The following is a 12508-nucleotide window of genomic DNA, read 5'->3' on the forward strand; positions in this document are numbered from 1 at the left end:
CGTGAAACAACTCTTTTTATGATGTAGTCAAATTGGACCTTGAAGTTATTGAATTTAGTCACAAAGCGATGGAGAGTATGATCATAAAGCATCTCAACTTTATAATACGATCAAGCTTATCATGAAACACCACTGAATTACAATGAAAACATTGTGTCCCAATATCCTTTGTTTGTAATGCAATAAAGAGTAAATGATATATAAAAATGACATATAGACCTTGTATGTTACTAAGTTGGGCATCTAGTTAGTCTTATGCATGAACATTAGTGGGACGCACATTCAGTATAGGAGGCTAACATTAATATTTGACATGCCTTAAATATTTATTTTGTGATAGTGTACGAGACTCACTTTTTGTGATAATGTACAAGACTCACTTAACAAAGGTTGAAAACTAAAAATTTTGTCTAATATATTTTATATCTAAAACATTGGTCTGGTGATATACAAACACTAACAAAATCTTATTTAATATATGTTTATATTTTAAACATTAGTCTAGCGGTGATATAATATATGATTAATTATCATTTAATACATTAATATTTTTTATACTTAAAAAAACTTTGATTATTTGACTCCACATCTAAATCATTGATCGGATGAAACTATCGAAAAAAATACATGTGGTTACGTATTTTACCTATAAAAGCCTTCTAGATAGGTTTTTTTGGCACATAAACTTGAGTATCAAAAAGACCTTTGTCAGTTGTGCTTCCAATTTAAGTTTTGTAGATAATTACATTGACTTCTATTCGCTTCTCGTATCAATCTCGAATCAAATTTGACTCTGCGATATCCTTTGTCAAGTTGTATAAATATAAAGATCACTAATTCTGCAAGTGTGATATATATATATATATATATATATATAAGATTATTTTATTTTATTTAAGATGTTTGGCATGAGATAAGAGTAATAAATGTGGGATAAGGAGTCCCGCACCGCTCATGTGCTCCGACACGGGTAGAGTGACGAAAGTAGGCCTATACACGCAAACGGATTGGGCTACGTGAATCCAAAATCCGGTGGGCGGGGCGAGGCGTTGGCTCCGCGAGCGGCGGTGACGAAGTCGATGATCTCATCGCCAACCCGGCTTTTAGATTCGATGCGCGCGGCGGCGTCGGCTCGAACGACCCTCCCCCTCCTCTCCGCGTCGCCACGGAAAGCGATCCCGTCCTTCGCACCTCCGCCGGCGCGCGCTCTGTCCCTCGTCCCCGGCCTCGGCCTTCCCTCCCCCTGCCGCCTCCCGCTACGTCGGATCTCTTCGATGGCCGTGGCCTCCGTCGCTGCCCCTGAGCGGCACGATGCCGGGGATTGGTACTCCGTCCCAGATCTTAGCCTCCGTGACCACCGCTTCACCGTCCCCCTCGATTACTCCGCCGCTGCCGGCTCTAGCATCACCGTCTTCGCTCGCGAGGTCGTCGCTGGTAATGTTTCCGTGCCAGATTATCTACGAGCCGCTCGTCTTGATCTTTAATTCTCTGTCTAGTTAGGTTTTAATAAATGGTCGTATGCCAATCTACTACATCTCGTGTTCTATTGTTATTTTAATTTCTAGAGGATATACAAATGTTACTCTGCCTGAGCGATAGCTAGCCGTCCTAAACATTAAATAGGGGATTGGCTCGAGTGCAGGAATGGTTTGCTTTGGAGATGTAAAGTCCAAGAAATGTAGAACAGCTAATTATTCGATGCAGTTAATGGTTCGAAGTAAATCTGGCTGATTAATCGTTCCTCGATTTTGGAGGGTTTAGTTTCTGATTTGGCTTTAGGGTAAGAGGCAGGCCAATCTTAGGTGCTGTTGTGAGGTCTCCACACATAGGCCATTTAGTAAACACCGGTCTCTTTCCTGAAATATGCTATTTAAGTCTGAAGTCTGAAAAATTATGTTTATTAATCTCCAGTTTGAAATATGCATTTATGTTGCAGTTGGGAAAGAAGAAGAACAACTGCCATACTTATTGTACCTACAAGGTGGACCTGGATTTGAGAGTCCTCGGCCTACTGAGGCTAGTGGATGGTTGAAGAGAGCATGTGAAGAGTATAGAGTTGTTTTGCTTGATCAGGCATGATCTTGAGTCCCAAAGAATTTCATTCTTCTGTAGATTCTTTGTTTCACTTTATAGTTCTCATCTTGTATGTTTGTTGTCTCAGCGAGGAACTGGTTTATCAACCCCTTTGACAGTCTCATCTCTTTCACAAATCATGTCTGCAACAAAATTGGTTGAGTACTTGCAACATTTTCGGGCAGATAGTATCATAAAAGATGCTGAATTTCTACGTAGCTGTCTTGTACCAGATTCTGGAACCTGGACGGTGCTAGGGCAAGTATATATTCTCCCATTAATCATTTACTTTTTAATTTATTATTGTGAACATAATTGACATTGTATTAGTTTTTAGGAGAATGGGATGATCAGTCAGGTTGATGTTATTATACCACTTCTTAAGATGCAACATGTACTGAAGTATTTATCTTTCATAAATTTTAATCTGGTTGCTTAATTATTTGCATAATCCTAATTGAAGTGATTGAAGAAAATTTTTTTTCTAGAAATGCTACGGCACATGCCAGTTAGTAACACCACTAACTCATAGTGATAGAGTTGGGTTTTGAGTCAAGCTAAAATTTAGCAGGTTAGCTTTGGATTTGTAATTAAGATTTGATTGAATCATTTTGGGTCTAGGCTTAGATCTATTTTGACTCAGTTTTTATTTGTTTAGGATCACATTGTAATTGTTTTTTGGAGTCCTACATATATTTGCTTAAGAATCATATGATTAGGAACATCAGCTAGCTTATTAAAATAATTGAGCAGTTGAGATTTTAAAATATCTTCTATATAATTTTATATGTCCTATTTGGACATGACATTTGGATGATTAACATTGTGTTATGATCCTTTTATTTTCTAAGCTTTTGAATAGTGTTTATTGAATTTGTTTAGTTCAGTAAGAACCGGATAGGAGTTTATTTAATAATTATTTATTATTAAGAGTCCAAGTCCTGATGGATTCTGGGTGGAACTCTATAAATAAGGATGTATCTGTTTTTTTTCATCAATCAATGAAATATTATCTAGTCTTTTGACAAGTCCAAGGAGGTCGATCCCCTCAAAGTGATCAAGGAGGCCGATCCTCTCGAAGCAATCATCCCTTTTCTCCCTCTTCTTCTACAATAAAACCCTAGGGGTCTTATCATTTGGTATCAGAGCAGTGATCCTCGGCATTCTCGCTGCAATTTCTCACAACACTTCATCGCAGTTATCATCATATCAAAAAAAAAAAAAAAAGAGTAAGAGAAGCCAGAAAGGGCTGCCGCAACCACATCCTTCTTGAGCGAGGCTTCGCTCTTGCTTCCCCTGCTTCCGGCTAGCGACCACCGCCGCCGCTGCTTCCCGGCCAGCACCCCCCCTCATTGCGCCGCAGCAGCCCTCCAACCGTGCACCCTATCCCACTTGAGCGAGAAAAGGCCGCCATTGCTATTCCCGGCTAGTGGACCACCCACATCTGGTGACCCTTTACTACTCTTCGCCCTCGGCGACCCTTTGCTGCTCCAGTCACACCGCCACTGTTGCCTCTCAACCCCGGCAACAACCTTCCCTTCTCATAGCGGCAGAAACAGAGCATTGTTCCCAACTGCGCCACCATCGCTTCCCCTTCTCCACCGGCATCCACAACAGCCACCGGTTGCCACCGCAGTAGGAAAGGAAGAAAAGAGGTGAAGCAGGGCAATCACAACTACCGTAGTCATTGCGGTCGTCGGTCCTTCTACTGCCGCAGCCGCTGGTTGCCACCACCACCGTCAGTGCTTCCCAACCAGTGACCACCGTCGCCCGCCTCCTAGCCATGACTCTCGTTGCCTCCCCTTGGATCGCAGTCGCAACCACTAGATCCACCATCCTCTACATCTTCTACCACTCAACCATTCCCCCTCATTCCATCATAGCCACCCTCCAACCGTAGCCACCCAACCCTCAACAGCTGCACGTAGCCTCCCAGCCCTCAGCAGCACGCCTCCTAGCCGAGAGCAGCATGAGGGCAGCTACGCCCCATCCTGCTTGAGCGAGAAAGGGCTGTCGCCGCTGTTCCCGGCCAACAGACCACTCCTCATGTCGACGTCGCCTCCTCGCAGCGACTGCAGCGCTCTTACCCCAACGTTGCCCCAGGCCAAACTTCACAGCAGCCGCACCGAATAGTGCAGTACTGATGCCCTTGACTCGACACCAAAAACATGAATTAGAGATTACAAATCTATAGTCTTACGTAATTGCTACTGATAACTTGGTGAAAGCCCAATTAGAAGCCTTGGAAACCAGAATTGAGAACCGGCTACAAGAAACTCTTAACGATTTTAAAAAATGTCTATTGGAGGGTTTTAACAAGTTTCAACAAGATGAAAGTTCAAGTCTTACATTGAACCGATCTGGAGACACAGGAAAAATGAACCAAGAACAGAACACAAGCTACCCACGCATGAAGGTGGAGTTTCCAAGATGGGAAGATGAAGATTCGACTAGTTGGATCTTTAGGGCAGAAAATTTTTCCGTTTTCACAGAATTCCAAAAGAATCCAAGGTAGAAATAGCTTCAATCCAACTAGATAGAGATGCAATCCAATAGTATGATTGATACGAAACCTACCACAGGGTTCCCTCATGGGAGCAATTCAAGAGAGGACTTCTTGTTCGCTTTGGACCATTTGAATACGAGAATGTTGATGGGTAGCTCGTTAAAATTCGTCAGACTTCCACAGTATTAGAATATCATAGTAGATTTGAACAATTGTCAAATCAAGCCATAGATTGATTCAAACGACAACTGGTAGGTACATTTATCAAAGGACTTAATCCAAATATCCGGTGTGAAGACAAAGCTCGCCAACCCTGTACTATAACAACCGCAATATCATTTGCACGTTTACATGAGAAAAAAATTAGCAGGGAAAATCGTCGAAACAGAAGTGACAACAAACAAATGATCAGCAAGCCACCCGCCCATCTATTCCTAGCCGGAACCCTAACACCCGAAGACTAACCCGAGAAGAACTCAAGGAAAGATCAGCGAAGGGTTTATGTTGGCATTGTGATGAAAAGTGGAGTAGGGAGCATCGATATAAATAATGGCAACTTCTGATGATTGAACTAATTGGGGAGGAACGAGAAGCTAACAATGTGGACTCCGATCATGAAGGTATAGATTCTGATGAAGATGTTGGACCTATCATACATATAATTCATGCATTAGCCGGCTACTTTAACCCACAAACTATGAAAGTTGGAGGAATTTTGAAACATCAGCATGTTACAGTTTTGATTGATATTGGTAACACAAACAATTTTATGGATAGTAAGGTTGCTGACAGATTGGCCTACCACATTGAAGGCCGTAACAAATTCGAAGTAAAGGTCGCTGATGGACGGATTTTAACTTGTGATAGCAAATATTTGAAGATAAAATTGATTATACATGGCCAAGAGTTGCTTGTGGACTTCTTTTTGCTACCCTTGGAAGACTTCGAAGTGGTGCTTGGAATTAAATGACTATCAACCCTGGGTGATGTTTTTTGGAATTTTTTTAAACTAATCATGAAGTTTTTTATTAATGGAAAGCAGGTGATCTTAAAAGGAAGACGTGGAAGTAAGGTCACAACTGCCACTAGTCATCGGATGGAGAGGGTTCTCCAGAAGACTGCAATGACTACTACACTAAAAAAGGCCGGCCTATTGCTTACACTATCAAGAAGTGCATATCGTACTTACTTGATCAACGGGTTGTGATGCGTCGCAGACCATGTGACTGAAGTGCTAAAAAAGAAGCTCCCTAAGTTTGATGCTACTCAACCTTGAGGACAAGGTTGATTTAAAGGAGGAGGAAATATTAGGATCATTTTATTTTCTAAGCTTTTGAATAATGTTTATTGAATTTGTTTAGTTCAGTAAGAGTCGGATAGGGGTTTATTTAATATTTATTTATTATTAAGAGTCCAAGTCCTGGTGGACTTGAGTGGAACTTTATAAAGAGGGATGTATCTGTTTCTTTTCATCAATCAATGAAATATTATCTAGTCTTTTGATAAACCCTAGGAGGTCGATCCCCTCGAAGTGATCAAGGAGGCTAATCCCCTTGAAGCGATCATCCCTTTTCTCCATTTTCTTCTATGATAAAACCCTAGGGGTCTTATCACATTGTTTATAAATGGAAGGTTAGGAAGTTTATATTGGACTGGGAAAAAAGGAGACAGCTTGGTGAGTTTAAGAAAGAAATTTATGTACTTTCTTGAAGTCCTAGAATCCTGGAAGCATAAAATATAGCATTGGTGCTGGTTAAGACAGCTTCTCTTGCTTTCCTTCTGCTCCATGCAAATTATCTGAATATGGTTAGTGTTCTGCAGCATTTTAAATCTTGCATTGTGGCATCTGGTCTCAATCTTCCCACCAATTTTCTTTTGACAACCTTTTGCATTCTATGTTGTTGCATTATGGAAGATTACTACCACTTTTAAATGCATCAATGCCAGAATCTGAGGTGTGATGGTGTAATCACCATTGCAATGTATGTGTTCTTACTCTTACAGGAGATGAGGGGTCTATTTGCATTAGATAGACAGATGTGCATTACATGAATATAAATCCTTGCGTTTAAACCATCATAATCAATATCGATGTAATATCTAAAAGGAAGACTGATACATGCAATCATGATTATTTATCAGTAGTAATCTACATTCATGTGGTAAGTACAGACAACTTTCTTTGTGATCACTCACTGCAACATCTTGGTGATAAGATATCATGAAAGTTAATTTTGCTGAATTTCAAAACCATGGGGAGAAAGACAAAATTGAATGCATTCCAAGGTTAGGATAGCAACGTTATATGAATGGATGTGCTTGGCATCTTCATACTACGCATCGAATCTGCAGATCAACTCTACCAAATTTGTGATTGTCACATTTTATTCTTATTTAGGATATGATTTCCTTTTTCAACAGTAGAGTTTTCTTTCTTTGTTTCTTTCATTTGCAATGACAATCTTCATAATCTTAAGTTTCTACACTAGTTTCTTTGGATAGAGAAACAAATCAAAACTACTATACTTGTTCTTGATAACATGGAAGTCAAATGTGGAATATGCACTCCTTGCTTGTTCTACATCAATAGTTCTAACTATACAAGAATTCTCTTGAGACTTATTAAATTTGAGTGGTTGTTCAAGAACTCCTATGAATAGCCTTTTTAAACATAGGAGGCGTCAAAGGCCCCAAAATGCCTGAGGTGTTAGGCACTCACCTAGGCGTTCACCTCAGCAAAGCGAGGCTCTCTTGAATATTAAAAATTAAAAAATATATATTACGATTGATAAATATAATCACAAAAATAAAAAAATGACATGTCAAATTGAAATCATATAAAGTCCTAAATTACATTGTCCATCTGTTAATAATAAAAATGTCAAAATAGTGAAATTTAACATCAAATTCAATGATCATCATAATCAACTACTGAAACTTATCATCATCTTCCTCTCCCTCTACAACTATAGAATGTTGTTTGCCCTAATATGATAATTAAATCAGAGTAATTTTCATCTATAGGGATAATAGAAATGGCTATCAGGATGTTGTTTTGCACGAGGGTTTAAATTGGTGCCCGAGTGCTCGAGTGAGGCAAGGCAAGGCTCGAACACCTAAGACCTCTTGACCAAGCGGCACACTTTAGTAAAGTGCTGCTTGGGCACCTCGGGCGAGCGCCCAATTCAAATGAAGCAACCGAACCAGACTATTAAGTATGGTTTGGTTGAACAATAGCTAGTTGATTTAATTGAACCAACTAAGCTACATATTATTACTATATTTGCAAAACCCATAATTGTTGCCTCTATTGTCGATGCTTCCTTGCTTGCTGGCTCCATCATCAATGCACAAGACCGACGCTTCTTTATCGTCGACGAATGGGTTCGATGGCCTAGCTTTCGTGCGTAGTTCCCTCCATCGATGCTGCTTCTGTGTGCAGCTCCTTCCACTGTCGAGGAAGAGGACCGTAGCTTCCTCTGCCACCGATGGACATATATGAAAATTCCTCTACTCACGACATCGCCATCCGCAGCTTTCGCTGTCATTGTTGTTGTCGTCCGTAGCTTCCACCGTCATTGCTCCTATCATTTGAAGTTTCCTCTGCCGTTACTATCGTTCTTTGCTTCCTCCACTGCCATTATCATTGTCCGAAAGTTCCTCCATCATCGTTGCCCTTTTATTCCCCACTTTCCATTGTTGGTAACTCTTTTCTCCCCCTCTAATTACTATTAACAGTAGATTGTTAACTATTGTTATCATATAATAGTCCTTATTTAGATTTTAACACTATAAATCTTTATTTATTTAAAATTGTTATTAGGTTTTCAGGCAAGGATTGAAATATTGTACCGTACCGAAGTTTCGACATTCTCTCGGTATGGTACGGAACTGTATACCGGGTGATATACTGCTCGGTATATCGTTCGGTGTGTGTGTGTGTGTGTGTGTATATATATATCGTGCCTGGTAGCGAGCGTTCCACGTACCGATTTACTGTCGAACCGGTACATACTGCTCGTACCGGGCGGTATCATTCGAAACTGTATACTTTGGTTTCAGGATTAATGGCAAGTGTACAAAGCAATTCAGAAGATTCATAAAAAAATTCAAGAAAGGAACCTGCTTGGATATGCAATTATCTAAAGGATCCTAAAGATTCTAATGCAGTTACTTGCATCTTTTGTGATAAGATTGCTAGATGTGGTATTTTTTGTGCAAAGCAACATCAAGTAGATAATTTCAAGAATACATCAACATGCAAGAAGTGTCCACCTGACGTAAGAGAAGAGTTGCTGGCTTATATGACTAAAAAAAATGCAAAGGAATAAATCCTATGAGATTTTACTCGAGGATAATATTGAATATATTAGAGATGATGAAGATAAAGACTATTCAGAAAGTGTCAATTGAAGTGGGAAAATAATATATGATAGAAAAGTAAAAGAAGCCATGGTTGTTAAGAAGGGTAAAAAGCGATCGATAGACTTATATATGTATCTAGGATTACAAAAATAATAAGGGAAGCAAGAGCAAAATTAAGACAAACAAATATAAGTGATGCTTGTGAAAGAAAATAAGGGGAAGAATAATTTAGCATATTGCTCACTTTTATCAGGTTGGCTTTCCCTTTAGTACTTGTTATTGAGATAGTTTTAAAGAGATGATTGAAGCTATTGGAAGATATGGTGGAGGATTAAAATCTCAAAGTTATTATAAATTACGCGTTCCATTATTAAAAAAAAAGTTGGATTATACAAATGACTTATTAAAGGGCCACAAAGAATCATGGGTAAAGTATGATTGTTCTATCATGTCAGATGCTTGAACCGATAGGAGACATAGGAGTATAGTTAATTTTATGATCAAATGTTCTTTAGGAATCATGTTTGTGAAGTTAATAGATGTATCATCTATTATGAAATCTAGAGAAAAGATAAATGAGTTGCTTGATAAGTTTGTGGAAGAAATTAGTGTACAAAATGTTATCCAAGTTATAACCGAGAATGGAAGCGACTATATGTTAACTGACAAGATTTATCTTTTGAATTTTTTAATCTTTTAATTATTTTATATCTTTAATTTGAATGGAAGAACTATATGACTCTTAAGTCTTATCAATTTTATTATCCTTTGTCTTTGGTAAATTACTTAAAGAAAAAAGACCACTTATATTGGACTCCATGTACGACATTTTGCAATTGTTTAATGTTGGAGGATATTAGAAAGATTCCTGACATAAAAAAGACTTTAGAAAAGGCAATATTTGTCGTTGAATTTCTTTATAATCATATTGGGGCTTTGAATATTATGAGGGAATTCACAAGCAACGAGGAATTAGTGAGATGTAGTGTCACCCAATTTACTTCTTCTTTCTTGACATTACAGAGCTTGTCAAAAATATAACCTAAGAAACATATTTACCTTGGATAAATGTGCGATAAACAATTGGCCAAAAGAAACAAAAAGTAAGAGGGTCAATAATGCCATTTTAATGTCGTCTTTTTAGAATCCTTTTGTTCAAAGTCCTTCGGTTATACATTAAAGGTAATTGGCCTTTTTGTTCAAATCCTTCGGTTGGCAAATAATAAAAAGAAGCATCCAATAGGATATATTTATGAGACTATAGATTAAGCAAATGAGACGATTCAAAAATTTTTTGATGGAAATGAAGAAAAGTATAAGAAAATATTTGCAATAATTGATGAAAGATGAAATTGTCAACTTCATCGTCCATTACATGTAGTAGGATATTATCTGAACCCAGGATTCTTTTATAAGAACACCTCTATTGACTTTGATGCAGAAGTTATAAATGGGTTATATAAGTGCGTTGCAAGATTGATTTTAATCCTTGAGGTGCAAGAGAAGATAATACATAAATTATCTTTATATAAGAATACTGATGGTCTTTTTGGAATTCCAATAGCAATTTGATTTAGGATAACTACATCCCCAAGTATTTATAAATTTATATTAATTAATTTCTTGTATAGTATATTATTGTTAACAATAAAGTAAAATTTTCAATTGAATGGTGGAGTCTATTTGGAAATTGTACCTCGAACTTGTAGTAATTGACTATCAAAATTCTTAGTTTGACTTATAGTGCAATGGGTTGTGAGTAAAATTGGAGTGTTTCTGAGCATGTAAAGATCACAGAATATTTTTGTTTCAATTAATCTATTCTTTTTTAGATAGATGTATAATATATTTTTATTATATGACATGATAGAGTTACACAAAGAGAAGAAATCAGTTAGAGCATCGACGATTACATGATCTGGTTTATATGAAGTATAATCAAGCATTGAAGGCTCATCATGATTTGCGAAATAACATTGATTTAATCTCATTACAAGACATTGATTATTCAAATGAGTGGTTGGTGGGGGAAATGGGTTCGAACTTACAAGATGTCTAAGATGAGTTTGTATTCGAAGATGACAGCTTGACATAGGGAGATGTGACAAGAGCCATAGGTATTAGAGAATTACAGATATATATATAAGATAGATGACGAAGGCAAAAATGAGTTCAAAAGCCTCAAGTTTATCTCTTGTCATTATCGGAGAGAAGGTAACATATTTTGATGAAGATGGATGAGAGGAAGAGAGATGATGATATGTTTGAGAGTGACGATGTTGATTATGATGATGATTAAATTTGATGTAAAATATTATTGTTTTGAGTCTTCTGACATTTTTGTTATTAAAAGCAAGATTATGAATATCGTACCATACTGGTGTATCGATCAGCTGTCGGCATGGTACGGTACGTATCAAGCTGTACCGAATGTATTGACACATGGTCTGTTAAGGTGTACCCATGTACTGCCTATACTGATCCTCTATCGGATCGATATGTACTGTCGTACATATCGGACCGATATGTACCGCCTGTACTGTCCATACCAAGCGGTACAGTACGGTATTACAAACTATATTTAAAAGATGGATAATGTGACTTGGTACTTTAGATCTTTTAAATTCAATGTCGTATTTTTATTTATATAATCATATTTATCAGTTGTAGCATATTTTTTTTATATTTTAATATTTCAGAGCGTCTCGTTTTAATTGAGCGAGCGTTGGAGCATTTGGGGATCTTGGTGCCTTTTGGCACCTAGCGCTTTTTAAATCATTGGTTTTGTAGGAAAAAATAAAAGATATCAATTGATGTTCCTACTTAAAGTATATTTTCATGTTCTAAGCAATGTTTTCAAAAGGGGTGAAATTTGAGGTGGATGATAATTACTAAGCAGTGTTCTTTAATCATTGTTATGTTCTAAGTAGTGTTGTCATATCAATGTGATATATGTGGCTAAACAGAAATATGCTAAATAGATATCTACTCGTGGAGACCTATGCTAAACAGTGTTTTCAATATAGTGCTAAACAATTCTGGAGAGTGGACTGAGAACAGAAGTAACCAGTGGTTGTGGAGGAAGGTGAGAGTGGTGGACTAAGCTGCAGCGGCAAATGAATGAAGTTGCTATGGCGGATGATCGGCAGATGAAGGCAGCGACAGCGGATGAGGTTGTCGATGGTGGCGGACAAGGTTTTCAACGGCGACAGATGAGGTTGTTGATGGCGGCAGACATAGGGTTAAGGTAACTACGTTGGTTGGGTTGATTGAACCAACTTACTCGTCCAATCAAACCCATGCTCGAAACTGACCCAATATGTCTCAGGCACTCGCCCGAGGCACCCAATTTCTGGGCTTAGGTGAATGCCCAAGCGGCGTTTCATTGAAACACCTCGCCCCGAGGTTTTACGGGGTGCTTGGGCCTTGTCTCTCCTTGCTCGAGTGCTTTTTGAAAACACTACCTGTGGAAAATATTACTCTCTGTAATGCAAAGGTAATGTCATCTAGCAGAACTTTAATAAATTTTGGTGTAATTTTTTATCTTTACATGATTTTACGAAG

At 38.1% G+C, this 12508-nt stretch overlaps 1 protein-coding gene across 7 annotated transcripts in view; it reads left to right on the top strand.

The window, feature by feature from the left end:
* Window positions 1-951: 951 nt before the first annotated feature.
* Window positions 952-12508, top strand: part of LOC103988720 (uncharacterized) — a 29098-nt gene continuing 17541 nt past the window's right edge. For all 7 annotated transcript variants that reach the window (XR_001978834.2, XR_001978835.2, XR_001978837.2 and 4 more), the window contains exons 1-3: window positions 952-1434; window positions 1937-2073; window positions 2162-2335. Coding sequence is in view for 1 of the 7 variants with exons in the window: in XM_009407337.3 (XP_009405612.2) it covers window positions 1080-1434; window positions 1937-2073; window positions 2162-2335 (666 nt within the window). In the remaining 6 variants the exon portion in view is untranslated. The remainder of the gene's footprint in view (window positions 1435-1936; window positions 2074-2161; window positions 2336-12508) is intronic.

Source organism: Musa acuminata, chromosome BXJ1-6 (genome assembly GCF_036884655.1).
Source record: "Musa acuminata AAA Group cultivar baxijiao chromosome BXJ1-6, Cavendish_Baxijiao_AAA, whole genome shotgun sequence".
Lineage (NCBI taxonomy): Eukaryota > Viridiplantae > Streptophyta > Magnoliopsida > Zingiberales > Musaceae > Musa > Musa acuminata.